The sequence below is a fragment of the Dermacentor silvarum genome, chromosome 8 (genome assembly GCF_013339745.2).
Source record: "Dermacentor silvarum isolate Dsil-2018 chromosome 8, BIME_Dsil_1.4, whole genome shotgun sequence".
Classification (NCBI taxonomy): Eukaryota; Metazoa; Arthropoda; class Arachnida; order Ixodida; family Ixodidae; genus Dermacentor; species Dermacentor silvarum.
The window spans coordinates 101,777,068-101,793,425 of NC_051161.1; the positions used below are offsets into that span (position 1 = coordinate 101,777,068).

General features: G+C 43.2%; 1 protein-coding gene across 1 annotated transcript in view; it reads left to right on the plus strand.

Moving 5' to 3' along the window:
• LOC119462324 (lipase member K-like) overlaps nt 1–11,750 on the plus strand; it is a 126,363-nt gene extending 114,613 nt beyond the window's left edge. Inside the window, exons 5-6 of the mRNA XM_049672933.1 lie at nt 4,880–4,951; nt 11,505–11,750. Coding sequence (XP_049528890.1) covers nt 4,880–4,951; nt 11,505–11,750 — 318 coding nt within the window. The remainder of the gene's footprint in view (nt 1–4,879; nt 4,952–11,504) is intronic.
• Nucleotides 11,751–16,358: the final 4,608 nt, after the last annotated feature.

Genomic DNA, 16,358 nt, shown 5'->3' on the forward strand with positions numbered 1-16,358 from the left:
GTTTGTACTTTTTCTCATCGAGTTGTAGCCCAGGTGTATCCAATGTTACGAGCAATGTGACCAATGTTGAAATAATGTTCCTCTGCGCTGGTACTACACAGCGCGAGAAGAAACACGGGGACGAATAGCAAACACGGACAAGCGCGGTGCATTACGGCTGTGTGTTCTCGCGCTGTGTATTACCAGTATGAACAACCAACTGGCCCAGTCAGTCGCCTTAATGAGTTCCAATGCACGCGCTTTTACCATGCATTTATTATAACCTGAATATGAGTGAACCACCGCCTCTTAGTGTACCAAACGACTGCATCCCGTACCAAAATCTCCTATTGGGCTGCTATGCACGCATGAAGTGCTATGTGGGGTAGTTGAACACGGATTCAAGGTATACACGCGATCACAAACCGTCCATGATCAAAAAATGATTATCGCACGTTACGGGTGAGCACCGTGATATGTTTTTGAGGCACAGCGTCACAGGGGTTCTCCGGATAAATTTCAACCACATGGGATTCGTTGGCATACGCCGAATTACGTGAGCGTTTTTGCATTTAACCCCCAGCGTACAATACGGCAGCTACCACGGCTTGTAGACCCTGCTTAAAGGCCCACTGCAACGAAATTTCACATTGCCTAATTTGTGATAAATGAGCAGCATACTTCAGGAAACCAATTTTGGCAAAGCCAACAAGGCTGGTAGTTGTACAATTTTTTTGTTATCAATAGATAACAGCGCCTCAGGAGACCACAGCGTGCATATCTGGTAGTTGCCGCTTATTACGTGAGTCCCAGCACGCCGCCTCTGCCATTTTCCAGCGTGGCGCGGTAAACCGCGGGAGGTGCCATATCTCGGAACAATATAAATATCATGCGTCACGTTTAGCAAGCGGTAATGGCGGCATTATTTTCAGTTCTTGTTATCGAAAACGTCATTTTTCTTTCGCTAGCTTATTGTGACGCTTTCGCTCGTACTAAGCGAAGCTTTATATGCTCGCAAGTGTCGGCGGTGGTGGTGGTGGTGGTGGTGGTGTCACCCTGAAAAGTTAGCCCATCCAGGTTATAGTGCAGAAAGGGTCCAGGCACATACCAGGGACAAAAAATAAAGAGAGAAAGAGAGAAAGAAAGAAAGAGAGAAAGAAAGAAAATCACCATGAAGGTCAGATAGACGCACGACAAGCTTCGGTGACCCCCATTTTCTTGACAGGGGAAGGGCTAGTGATTTTTTTCCAACGTCACATTTCGCAGGGACGATCACCTTTATCTACTCCTTCTTAAACTAGGCTTTTTACGTGGCGCTAAGTTTTTTTTCGTAGTTGGCATTTAAAGGCGTAAGCTGCTTTATTAAAGCGAAAGCCTTAAGTGGCTCATACTACCGACGTCTTTGAAAAAACGTATCGTCCGATCCAGTGGTACCGAAAATATCACAATCAGCGATGGCTCATACACCCGTGAGCAAGCAAAAATGCAATGACTCATCCCTCTCGTAATGTAAAGGTTACAAGGACTCATCAAAATTAAGCGAACAGTGCATACATTCATTCTAATCACGCGTACAACGTACAGAAACGCGGCGTCTAGCCGAGTAGTACAACAGAATCACGTGAACTTCTGAATGGCTCATACCCCCATAAGCAATGGCTCATACCCCCGTAAGCAAGCAACAAATGCAATCGCTGATACCCCCGTAAGGCTGAGGCTTCAAGCGCTAAACAACGTGAAGTGAACAGTGCATACTTTCATTGAAATCACCCATACAACACACAGAACAGCATACGTTTCACTCCCCTGCTGAGAGGATGCAACGTAAAGTCGAACAGAAACGCAGTTGGCGCGAGTCTGACCCCGCTATACGAGCGCGGGAAACGGCAACTAAGCGTCGAAAAAGAGCTCAAGAAGAACTGTGAAAGCAGCAACGCGACGATGCGAGACAGCGCATTACAAAGTGTGCAGCGGACTTTCGCCTTCACGTGTTACGGGAGAGTAACCTGCTGTGGAACGTTTAAGTACTGGCTTTCTGACAGGCTGCAGGCTTTGCCTGCCCATGCAACAGGCACTGAGTATTGCCTCACAGGCTACCAGAGACTCACGTGTAAAGTAGCGAAAAAAATTCAACCCAATCTGGGGCAGTAATTTCACGTTACGTTAAAAGACATTTGCTTTAGGCTACTGAAATTATTGCTGTTGCTTACATAAGACGTCACAGATATTACTGAGCTCTATATTTATGGTAGTTGTAAAATTTATAATATTGTTTGTTGAAGTTATATACACGCTGATAGTATCCTCGCAAATGCATTTTCTTGCCACAGCACATATTCCGGCAAGCCTTTCGTTTCTTCAGCTATAACTTTCTTAATATGGATAGAAATCCTAAGTATTGTCTCCTTTCATGAAAATTTTAATACGCGGTTGAAAATCATCTATGCGACTGTCTGTGTACAGTAATTTCACGTTACTGTAAAATACTTTGCTTTAGGCTTCTTAAAATAAAACTTCGCTAGTATAATAAATTATTTCATATTTCTGCTTTCAACTACCCTAAACTTGTTTCTTTAAGGGTTATCTCTGCTAGTTACGTGTTGCATTGGTCTTGCACTGCTCGTTTTTCATTGTCAAATTAGGCATATTATTTGCTAAAAAATTCTGCCGATTTAAAAGTTACAAAAATTTGTCGCAGATAACCCTGTTTCTTGCCATGGCTCCCATCGTCTATATTGGACATCTCAGAGCAATTTCCCATATGCTCGTTCCCTTCGCCGATGTCATTCGGGTGAGTGGGCGTAACAACATTTTGTAAACCAACTTTTCTGCTGATTCAAAGGAAAATAGAATCGTAGCCTACAAGATTGCCGTAGAGAATGCTGTAAACTCACCTTCGTCGGACACCGCATGGAAGAAAGTCTTTCTGCAGGAGAAATTAAAGCTGGGCGTATTGGGTGATCGCACAAAAAAAAGATGAGAGTCAACTGTGTATTGTATAGACAAAAACGTGCATGTCTATCTACTGAGCACATGTGACTGTATTGGCTGACAAGAAAGCCAGCTTATTGTTTTGTGTGTTCTCAGTAATGGTTTCTTTTTTCTGGCACAATTTTCTTTCTGCACAGCCAGCAGCATTTTTTTTTTGGTTCGTAGCGCAAATGCAGCAATATAAATTGGAATTTTGCATTCCCTGAGGACGAGTTGTCAGCTTTGCAATGCATTTAAAATTAAAATAAAGACTAGCTAATAGTGAGGCATACGTTAACGTTATTAGCCATCATAGCAGTAACGTTTCTCAAAAGCCTAAGAACTCGTTGTCACAGCAATAGATGCCGCAACGTCACGCCTAAAGTATAGTTTACTATAGCGCCCTCTTTTCTGATACATTTTTGCAGGCATTTATGTGGGGGTTTACCGGAGGAAGCTTCGCAGTTCGCACTCCGCTATCAACAGCCGCTGCCATCCGGATCTGTGGTGAAGGCTTCACCGTCTCAATATGTTTATTTTTCGTGGAACTTGTAAACGGCGTTGACTTGTACCAGCTCAATGTGGTAAGCTTTGGGTCACTAGTAAAAGAAGAAACTTGTGTGGTAAACTCCCCGTAGACAGCTTCAGACATTCAAATAACACCTAGAATTGAAAAAGAAACAATAATCAAAATATGGAATGAAGAGAGTAGGCTCGAGGTAATAGTGCACATTTACATGTTTTATTTATAGTTTTCATAACCTTGTTACAGTGGTACATGCTGTAGCTTAGCACCTTTAATTCGTATGTAGTGTTTATTATTTTTCTTTTGCGCAGTTCATTCTTGAAGTGTTTATCACTTCAGTTATCACTTCAGATGAAAGCAGCTTAGCTTTCACATGCCGATGGATTTCAAAGGAACCGAAATACCAACCCGGAACACCGTTATAGTTGTTAGCAGAATGTATTAGGCTCATTTTCGAAGGTTAGCCTTTAAAAAATTGAGCCTAATGCACTCTGCTACTAACTGCTACTACACTTGTTACAGATGCAATTGCATCTGTAACAAGTGACAAGGAAGAACAGAATATGGGCATAACGTTTACAGATTGTCAGGTTAATGGATCACGGAACATACACGATTCGTTAGAATCCCACGAAAAGTTGAGACAAAGTCGAATTATGTGTACAGTAGGTTCCAGGTGAGACACAAAAGAAACAAAAGGCGTGCTAAGCAAACAGAACAGCAGCTCCCAGCTGCATCATTCCCGGTTTTGTCAGGCATTGAATCGCACGTACAAGAACTGGACTCAAAAGAAAGGAAGACAGCACGTGCTCCTCGAGCACCTCACACCTACAGCTCTTTTTTTCGCAAGAAATGAGTAAAACGTTCGTGAAAGAACAGATGCAGGAAAATTTTGAAGTATAATACAGCCAGAAGTCAAGCACAGTTAGACCTGCAGCGGTTGCTTGGTAGCTATAGTGTTTGTATAATGTTTGTATATTCAATAAAAATTAGGTTGTGAGGCAGCGCTCGTGTCGTGCATATTCTTCCTTGTCCCGTGTGTTTGCACTGAATTTTTGTAACCATGAATCCAACAATCCATCTAACCCAATTTACCGTTTTAGAATAGATTTTCATTCTTTATTTTTAAATTACGAAATACGTCGTCAATTTTTCGAAAGCGGATGCCCGGAAAATAATTTCTCCATTCTAATCTCTGCCTATAGGGGCTACAGAGGTAAAGCTTTCTCCTAGCATTCTCGTTTCCTTGAACTTGCAACTATTATGAGCCTTGTGGAAAAACGGGAGTAATGTACCAGCAGGAACCTCTGCTCTACATTGCTTTTCTATAAGATGATGCGCCATTCACATCAGTCGCTGTCTCTACTTGCTGTTAACATGTGGCTTCCTCACTTCTACACCCAGACTAGACTTGCTGTGTACGCTGCCCACAGTCCTTCGGGTACATCTATGGATAACATCTACCATTTCGCACAGGTAAGCTTCCATCGTTTTCTTTATTGGCTTATGTCTGCTGGAATGAATAACCTGACAAAGCGTTCAGAAAGCGTGTGGACCAGCGTAACACCTCTTGTATTGATTACCTTGGACAACATGAAAGAAAACTGCCGCTGTGGTGGCGTAGTGGCTTTGGCAATGCGCTACTAAGCCCCAAGTGGCGGGATCGAATCCCGGCCGCGGCAGCCGCATTTCGGTGGGGGCTAAATGAAAAACGCACCCAATGCGGTGTACCAGGCATTGGGTGCACGTTAAAGAACCAAACGTGGTGGAACTGAACTCGGAGGTCCCCACTACGACTTGTCTGATAATCAATTCGCGTGGACCTGTTCAGTTCAAGAGTAACCATTCCTGGACTGATAAAAAATGACTCACATTTTGCACTCATAAATGTATATTTATGGCTGGTGTAAGGAGCGATGCGGCGGTGGCCGACAGGATGTGCCGTCGTCCTTGAAATAATTCAGGAAGACCGAAGCGACGAGCTGAGCGGGGGATGCGGCGTTCAGACTGGTCGAGTTCAAGAGCGCAGTTTTTCTCGTAGCTAGCGACACGTCAGTTACAAATACCGACACATAGAAACACATACCACAGACACTATCACCATACGTACGGACAGTCAGGACGCATTTCGAGCATGCGAGCTCAAAACTCTCCCTGATCTTAGAGCAGCATTTACCGGAAATATGCCAACATACGCCAACACCAACCTTCCAGTGTACTCCAGGCCACTAGGAATGAAGTGGATTCCTGGTCACTAGGAAATAAAGTGTTATGTACGTTCACATGCCCTAGCTTGAGAAGCAAACATACCGAGCGGCCCTGTATGGTGGCCACAGATCTATTGTCCACATATGGTCTGAGCCATGCAGCGCAAACAGCGACGCGCACGGCTGAAAGAGGCTCCTGACTCCCGAAACACCCTCCCATCTCCTTCTTATTGTCTCTAACGTGCTGATGCATCAATAATACGCCACGTGCAAACAATGACGCTTGGAAAGGATTCTACTTACCATCAATCACAAAGAACAAATATAAGGTCGCCCGTTACATTTTGCCATCTGGGAAATATCTTAATGCTCTGCATACGGATTGGTGCAGCCCTCGAGTCCTCTCTTTGTCCCATATGACTGGCGATTCTTGAATCTCTCCTTCTTATTCGATTGCGTGCAAGATTCTGAGCGGCCCCAACCCCGGTACTCCACTATGCCCTATGGCCACTCCTCATGGCACACATCAACCACATAAAAGGGCAGTATTGATATGCAGCTCACTGCGAACCCGAGCGCTATTGATGACTCGGACTAGGAGTCAAATTATGTTTTACCAGTGGAGCTGTTTAAGGCCGAGGTTGAACCGTGACGAGCGTTGATCAGGGCCAGCCACAGGTGGTCGGAGAGTAGCGAGAGGAGGTGCAGATAGATAAAGAAAGAGAGACAGAGAGAGAGCGAGAGAAAGAATTGGCTGCATATCTGCTTGCTTCGCTGCAAATGACGTTGAAAGACGATAGTCTTCTGCCGCCCCTATTACCTAACACTCCCGTTCTCCCCTCCCCTCTCACTCCTCCCATGATGGATGCAATGGAGGTTTTGCTGAATTCAATTCAAAATTCCCGCGTTCGCCCTCCTCTCGCGCCATCTGTTGAAACCTTTGATTACTGTTGGCCTAAAGCCGGCTGCAGAGCCGCGGCTTCAGCCGGGTTGTTTTTAACGCGTAGCGTCTCTTCGAAACCATGTCTAACGCGCTGATTTTTTTCATTTGCAGCATTTCATTTTTTATTTATTTCTTTCTCTCTCTTTAAATGTCTCTCTCTCTCACTCGCTCTCATTTTATTGTTCTTTCGCCCATAGGAAGTTCTGTCACAATTGTTGGCACAACGCAATCACATGGTTCCCATAAATGCATTTCCTACAAGCGTGGGTGTAGAGCCTAGTGGTTATGACGCTCTCCTTCGGACCGTGGGTACCCAGGTTCGAATCTCGCCTTGTCAGGAAAGTTTATTTTATCTATTTATTACTCTCACTCTCTGTCTGTCTTTTTCTCTTTCTCTCTGTCTACATCTCCTCTCCTCATGCTTGATTTCGGCCGGGCGGTTGAATCAAGTGACAGACAGACAAAGTTTTTCGCGTTTATAAAGAGCCCAAGAAAGACTACCGTCTCTAATAAAGAAACAAATAAAACAAAACGAACTTTCTTGGCAAGGTGAGATTCGCACCCGGGACCCACTGTCCGAAGGAGAGCGTTATGACCACTGCGCTATAGACCCAGGCTTGCAAAACATGCATTTATGGGAACACATGGTTGTATTGTACCGACGATTGTAGACAACTTGCTATGGTCGAGAGAAAGAGAAAATGAAAGTGAGAGAGAGAGAGAGAAAGAAAGAGAGACAGAGAAAGAGAAAAAGATAGAGAGTGACGCAGAGAGATAAAGTCAGAAAGAAAGAGAGAGAGGCAAATAGAAAGAGATGGAGACAGAAAGATAGAAAAAGAAAGACAAACCAAGCTTTCTAGGTGAGTCGGGATTTGAATCCGGCTACTCACTGTCCGATGGCGAGCGTTACACCCACTACGCTATATACCCACGCTTGCAAAGCTCCGCAATTTCATCAGATTGCACAAGTATGGAACTGGCTTAATTTTCTCTTTCTTTCGCACGACACGATCCACGCGAGATGCACGGCGCTGATATTGACGGAGCTTGACTAGAGCTCGCAGTGATGAAAATGACGCTATAGATACCCCCCCCCCCCCCTCAAGCAGGGTTAATGACCAAGTGAAGGTAATTGGTGAGGCGTATTTAGATTAATGAATATCGGCTATCCCAGTTTGTTCTCTGATCCACGCCGCTCTCTTCCTGTCTCTTAACGTTAGTCCTAACATTTTTCGTTCCATCGCTCTTTGTGCGGTTCTCAACTTGTAATGCGTAGGATGCGAGGCGCAGGCCATGTAATGCGTAGGATGGATAACCGTTGGACAATCAGGGTTACAGAATCGATACCAAGAGAAGAGAAGCACAGTCGAGGTCGGCAGAAAACCAGATGGGATGATGAAGTCAGGAAATTTGCAGGCGCAAGTTGGAATACGCTAGCGCAAGACAGGGCTAATTGGAGATCGCAGGGAGAGGCCTTCGTCCTGCAGTGGACATAAACTATAGGCTGATGATGATGATGATGATGATTTAGACTTATAGTGCGTGTGAACAAGTTTTATGCGCAGTCCAGGTCATCCGTGCGAAGGACCTCAGGAACAACCATAAAGACTCAGGTGAGGCGATTGGGAGGGCACCGTAGCGGAAGAGGGGCGCGAAAGAGACCTTGCGGGCATGAGCGAGCCAAACCTACCATATGTTGCTCCGAAACTGGTCGAGGCACACCAGAGGGCGCCACAAGAAAAGCAGCGCGCGCGCACACACAAAGGCTGGCATGCACGGGGCCATGCGATGTAAACGTTCCAACAGCGGGGTGCAGTAAGAAGAACAACGCCGCGCGAAGACGTCAACGGCGGCCCGAGGTTGGCCACACTCAGGCACACGTGTCTTGAGGACAGAGCGGAGCCCACCAGCGGTACGGTGAGGCGCGCAATACTGTAAAGAGCTGCGTTGACGGTTCCAGTGCGGGCGTAGTTGTGGGCGCAACGCCGACCATCGCCTCGTGGGGGGTGTGGAGTGCGGATACAAGTGCGTCCGTCAATGGCGCAGAAGTACTGCTGAACAAACCACGAAGCGTGGACTTCGGGTGGTCGTGGTGCGCCGTGTCACGAGGTCAAGACGATTTAGCGCGGAAGGTGATAGTTACGATGTTGACGTGCGCGCTGCAGAAGTCATGACTGTTCTTGTCATGACTGTTTGCCTTAGCGTTAGTATTTATTTATTTAAAAACATTACCTGCGTAGGAAACTCAAACCGCATGAGAGCGATTCTGTGCGCGACGGCGACGAGCGACAGCTTCGACCGAGGAAACAGGCCGTCGCGCGAACACATCGCTCGTTCTTGCCGCTCAATCTCTCGGTTATAGAAATCTAGAATTCGTCGCTCGTCCCCCGGAAGTGCTATGAGCGACTAGCCAATATCGCGAAGCCGGAACAGGATGTACATCAGTCGAGTACTACTACCGACACTGTAGTACCACCGATAGCAAACGACCTAATTTTGATACGTGCAAGTATCAGAACCTAGTGCAAGACCTTTAGAAATATTATGATGTTCTTTACAGTAAAACGCATCAAATTAAATTATTAAAGCACGCGTCATGCCAGTTTCATCGCGTATTTGCTGCCCTCATACGGCAACAGTGGGGAGACGTCACTCAAAGTCGTCGCTCGCGTGCTTTATGACTTGTAGGCGACGAACGAAGACGCAAGCCATCTCCATCACGTCGCTTGTCGCTGTCGCGCGCAAGGTCGCGTGCATGCAAAACAACAGACAAGAAAACAACTCATATCATGTTAAAAGCGTTCGTGCGTCAACTGAAAAGAAATTAAACCACAAGTGGCAAAATTGTTGGAATATTTTTTTTATTGAAGTGTACAAAAAGTGAAGGTAATGGAACTGGAAATACGAATTTTATTGGCAAGAATATAAGTGTTACCTTCTCGTTTTTATGTATATCAGCCACGGTCGCTTAGGCGCTATGGTGTTGCGCAGCTAAGTACGAGGTCACGGGATCGAATCCCTGCCACGGCACCCTTATTTAGATCTGGTTGAAATATAGGAACGTCCATGTCCAATGCATTGGGGCATGCTAAAGATCGCCTGGTCTTGATAATTATTCCAGAGTCCCCATTACGGTGTGCCTCATAATCAAATCATGGCTTTCGCACCTAAAACTCCTGAATTCAATTCAATTCATTCATATTTATGCATACCAACTGTACATTGTAGAGGTTTACCTAATTTCGGATTTACAATATTTCTTTTCTGCTATATAAATCGATGGCGCACCAGCGGCGTAATTAAAACTCAAAATTGCTGAAATCTATTGAGGTACCATTTGCATCACAGAAGTCTTCGAGAGAGGGCAGGAAACTGCTGTAGCCTGTATTTCTTTTTCTTTTTTTTTTGCTGTGTTGACCTCATGCACTGATGCAATTTAATTTATTCCTCATTTCAGCAGGTTCAATGCAACTGCTTTCGAAAATTTGACTATGGAGCTGCTAAAAACCAAAAGAAATATGGATCAGTAAGTGTATGCTCATCCAAATAGAAAAAAAAGACACTTAATTCACAGCTTCGGGAACACTATCTCGAAATTAAAGTTTATTTCATCATCATCATCATTGGCTTGCCTGTGCATTGCCTTGTGGAAACGTGCAAAAAAAGGAAGGAAAGAAAGAAACACAAAGTCTGAAGATCAAAGGAATTAACAATAGCGCCAAGCTACGATTGTTTATTTTAATCTGTTTAAGAACTTTGCGCCACAGAAACAAATACCAATTACATTCAGAAGGCTTGTATATGGCAGGTATTTCCAGCACATCAACTTGTTAGAGAAAAGTGAATATTGACCGAAAATCTGGCTTGATATTAGTAAAATTGGCTTCACTCATTTCGAACGTCATAAGTTTTCTAGTCAAAGTATTAACAGTCCAGTGGCTCGCCATGCATGCCACAAGGAAGACATGGATGTGTTATAGCATTTATAAGATTTAATCCTGTCATACCGATGACAGGCAATTTCACCTATACTGGAAATTGATTCATGTGCTTTCTCCAGCTATGTTCCGTCATGTTGAAAATTTTATTGGGATAATATTTCCGACTAACGCGTCCGCGATTGTGTATTGACAATAGAGTGAGCTTTCGCAAGTTTTTCTCATTCCAGCATGGTGACTGCATCGTCTCCCTCAGGCACAAAACACAATAGTATTTACTACAGCAAGTGCCTGTGGCACACGTTATGTTATTTGTGTTTATTCGGGTGATCTACCGCAAGGGATATCTACTAAAACGTAAACAAGAGGGCATCAAGTATCGATTTTTTCGCTTATTGTAACAAGGAGCGGGTAGGGTGCGCTTCGGTAGATATTAATGCAATGAAGATAATTATTGCGATAGATTATGACACTGCACTTACTTGGCTCGTAATACTTGGTCGTTGTAGGACGCTACACTACACGGAAAGCATAATGTACACTATGCTCGCTGTCTTCACAGCGTCACAGCGCTCGTATTTTGGTCACAACTGTGGTTACGTGTGCAGAAATGTTCGGTTCTTAACTCTTAAGCAATCGGCGCAACAAAGGTCTCTCTGACAGATGACACTAAAAATTGCACTTCTCTTTGACGTTACAACGTTTTCTTATGTTACGAGAGAATTCGTTTATCAAATCGTGGTAGTAAGCTAATCTTCGAACTCGGAAGTATTTTCTAGTGCCGTTTTTTTATTTCAAGGCAGTGAGCCTCATCAAGTAAAACTACCTGTCATATAAGGTAATCGGAGGTGTACACGAGGCATTCGTTTATTTAAACCCACACTTAGATTTGCGAAATGTAGTGACGCACACAAGTGATTATGGATGTTTTTCATTCGCAGGAGGTACCGCCCAGCTATGTCTTATGTAATGTTAAAGTTCCTGTGGCTCTTTACCATAGCGCGGCGGATGTCTACGCTGTACCGGAAGACGTAGCAAGGCTTGAGTGGGAGCTGCCGAACCTCGTCCGAAGCTATCGGGTGCCCGACAAGCACTTCACGCATTACGATTTTGCACTTGGAATGCACGCCGCAGATATGGTGTACATGGATATGCTTGAGCTTATGGACCAATATCGAGGCTCATGAGAGCTGATATTTTATTTATTCTTTATATGTGCAAACCACCTACACCTCTCACTGTTGTGGCAGATTTAGCAGTTGCTCACTCCTTTCTGGACGTGACTTTGGCCAATGGCAGTGCCGGAAAATACCCGAGTTTTTGTAGTAACTTATTACTGGTCATCATGTCGTGTGGGAATGAATTCAGTTGGACAGTGAGAAATCTAATGGCAGTTCATTTCTTTTTTTTGCGTTTTTTTTTATTGATGGACGACCTAAATGCGTGTGTAACCAGAACTTATTCGAGGGTTAGAGCGGTGTCTCTCTTTTATTAGTCATTCTAGTAATCGTTCGAGGACGTCGACAAGTTGAACGACGCTCAGATTAGTGTCCAAATATTTTATTGTTATATGAATAGGGGCGCGTGTTTCCGGCGTTATTTCTGCTGAATCGACAGCTAAATTATGCTGCTAAAATTGTCTCTTGAGAGCATGATGACACCTTCCAAATTCTGACTACTCTATCTGTACAGTATGTCTGAGAATAAAGAATAAACTTCATACGTTCTCTAAGATCGAAACATGACATTTACGGGAACTGCAACGAGGAATGCTCTCGCATGCAGCTAAGGAAAAAGGTAAGAGGCATATGCACGATCCAATGACATAATCAAGCCGGGACAGCACAAAGAAAGGAAAAACAAAGCGAACGTGACCTCCGTTTTACCACAGACAAAACTAACAAAGCACACACATAAAAAAGAAACAGAAAGCTGGGACAAATACGCTTTATAGGTTCCTTATTTCAACTACAAAGAAGCATCTGGTGAAGTAATTTTTTTAGGAGTAAAGGGCTTCTTTTTCACCATAGGATCATTTTACAGTTGACGTTACGGTTCCTGAATCCTTGTATTAAGCTCGCCTGACTTATTTTGCACCGAAATGCCGCGTAACACAACAAGCTGTTATTAAGTGGGCAGGTGAACGATGAATTTTTTCGGTATTCATTTGAATGCACGTATTTTAAATTTGTCAACGTTTGGAGCCATTTGCCTAATAGGAGCGCACCAGTTAGTAACTTCGACAAGATCCTGCTGAAGCGTGAGGTTGTTAGTAGAGGAGCAAATTTTGTGATAGACTACACAGTCGTTAGCGAACAATTCTATGGTTGATGTGATCTGAGATGGCAAGTCTTTACTTAAAATGGTGAATAATAACCGACCGTTAACGGTCCCCTGGGGGACGCGAGATGTCATATTTGTGAATAAAGATGTCTACGGCTGTGTCTACGGCTTTGCATTGCTCTTGGTATGATAAGTAGCAAAGGATCCAAGGATCCAAGGGACGATTAAGGCATCTGGATTGAGAGAATAAAGTTTGGAATCTAGCCTACTATGAACAACAAGATGAAACAATCTTAAGAATTAAGGCAATGAAACGGTAGTAGCGGGTGCAGTTGCTAACTTTACTACTCCTTAATTCATTTTTGCTGCCTGTTTCTTATGTTCAATGATTCTGAGTTAGTGAGTGATGCAACACTAAGGTAGCTATGAAAGAAGTACGGTCACCAAAATTTATCACTCGCGCGTTCCGTCTATGCTTCGCTGCGCGCAAGAAGCATGCACGTGAGGCTGCCGCGACGGGCTGCAAACAAAAAAAAAAACAAAAATGAATTTCATTAAAAAAACGTTTAGAAGCCGTACGAGTACATAGTTTCTTTGTTTCTAAGAGTAAATTCATTTTTATACAGCCCTGATCTTATATAAAGAACATTTTCACAAAAATTTGAGGAAAAACACCAAACTACTTTTAAGTGCGAACGCAACCTCCGCAGCGTTGCGCCTGATGTATGGAACGGAGTATAAGTATTTGACAACTTTATAAGTTTTGCAGACCAGTTACTGAGAGGTAATAAAAACGTTGCAGCTGTTGTAAACAATACGATGTAGTGCAGTTTTCAACGGGATAATGTGATAAGCAATAGTCTATGTCATTAGGATGGATTAACAGTTACGCTGCTGCATTCTGAAGCATATATGCACAATGTGCATTCAGCAAGCGTATGCTCATAACTTTGCTTATTTATCCAAACATGTATAAGTGCACACCAGCACAACCTGTGCTCTTAAAGTAGTGCGTAAGGAACCCTGAGATCGAACAATTTGTTAATAGTATTTCACGTGGCGATTTCGGCGTGTTGGTACATTATTACGAGAACTGCAACGCAATAAAACACAAGGACGACACAAAGAAATGACCTGGACGAGCGCTGAACTTACAGCAGGTTTTAGTGGTGAAGCACCTTAGGGCCGAGCCTTGTCCCTCGTCCATTATCCGTAGCTCTGGTTTGCATGGAGACCGCTAGGGGCGCTGCGGTGCACAAGTGCTATATAAGCGCTGTATATACTGTACACATGTTGAGTATATATATATATATATATATATATATATATATATATGTGTGTATAAGTATGTATATATAACAAATATAAAATATATATATATACATTATACACATATGTATATGTATGTACACGGTGTCCCAGCTATAAAGCATCACGATTTAAAAACAAGAGGAACGGCGTTACGCGAAGAAAATCTAGTGCGTATTGTTTCCAGTACAGTGGAGTGCCCGCCAGTAATTTTTCGTTACTGAGATTTAAATAAATAATTGCAATTAACTATTTAACTCGAGAAGTACTGTCTTAATTATTTATTTATTTATTTATTTATTTATTTGTCAGATACTGCGGGCGGCCTTTTGGAAGCCATGGCAGGAGTGGGTACATTAATTTCGTAAAGAATAGATATACATAAGAATCATTCAAGTGAACAAAATTGATAGCAACAATAGTATTGCATGAAAAATAATGAGAAAGCATGTATGACTGAATGACAACTGGAGGCGAGCACAAGAAAAAAAAGAAGTACACAATCATTAGTACTGCACATAACTCGTATTTCAGGATGAAGATAAGAAACAAGACTCCGGGTGTTAATTCAAATCATCTAAAGGAAACATAAGGGAAAAGTAAACGTACAATGGCTATTCAGAAACTGATACATCGGTACCAGGGTTAGATTCACGGAACCTTTCCGCGAACGCAAGCAATCTGGATAGGTAACATAGAAGTGTCTAGGAAGTAGGCAAAAGCGGCTCGCTTACGGTGCAGGCTCTATGCAAGGAAAAAAAAAGAAATAGTACAATCATGATCACTGTCAATAAATATTACAAGTAAGGTTGTATGGCAGATGTGAAGGCATCGGCTGATGATGAACCAACTACGTCACATGGAAGCGCGTTCCATTCGGCTATGGTTCGAGGAAAAAAGGAAAAACGATATGAGTTTGTTTTCACTCGTGCCATTAGAATCGTTTTGCTGTGTTTCCATCTCGTTGGCCTTGTGCTATTACAGTGCATGTAACTGATTAATTCCAACTTTGTTCTACCATTTGCAATATTAAAGAGCATTTGCAGTCGGTGTAGTTTCCTGGGTGATTCTAAAGTAGGAAGAACGCTTAATTGCCTAAGGTTAGTAACCGACACATGCCTGCCATAAGCGTTGAAGATGAATCTTAGCGCTTTTTTCTGGACACGTTCAATGCAATTTATATCAACTTTGGTGTGCGGATCCCAAACGACGTCTGCGTATTCCAATAACGCTCTAAATAATGTCGAGTATACCACAAGTTTAGTTTTGGAAGTGCAATGTGTTAGGCGATTCCTTAGCATGTAAAGTTTCTTCAAAGCCAATGAAACTACGTATTTCACATGACTGTTCCAGGTTAGCGTAGAGTTTATGTATAGTCCCAAATATTTAAATTAGTCTACCGCAATTAGTGGAACATTGTTGATGCTATAGGTTCGGACGAGCGGACACTTTTTGCGTGTAACTCTCATCTGAACACATTTGGAAACGTTTAGTCGCATTTGCCAGATTAAGCACCAGTTGTTAATTGCTGTTAAGAAGTTGTTAGTATTTGTTGGTCTTCATCTGACTCAATGTGCATATATACAACACAATCGTCGGCAAATAAACGACAACGCTCTGGAGAGTTAATTTGTAAATTGTTGATATAAATTACGAAAAGTATTGGCCCGAGCACCGATCCCTGGGGAACGCCTGAGAGAACGGATACAAATTCTGAGTTCGAGTTGCCTATATGTACAAATTGCTTGCGCGGTGTAAGGTACGTGTCGAGCCACTGTACAATTTGATGGTTATCTAGAATGCATCAATCCTTGAACATTAAATTAGCGTGCGACACGCGGTCAAAAGCTTTCTCAAAATCAAGGAAAATCGTATCAACTGGTGCGCCCTTGTACATTATTACCATTAGATCATTTGTGCTGTGAATGAGTTGTGTCGTAGTTGATAAGCTGCGTCGAAACCCATGCTGAGTGCTTGAAAAAAAGTTGTTGTCCTCTAAGAAGCAAGAAATGTGCTTGAAAATGAAGTGCTCCAAGACTTTGCTACAACTGCGCAGCAGTGAGACCGGTCTATAGTTGATTACTTTGAGTTTGTCACCCGATTTATAAAGTGGCACCACTTTCGCTGTTTTCCATTCCAAAGGTATTTCCGCTTTCCTTAAGCTTTCTTTGAAAATTATATGCATGATACTTCGCACACCACTC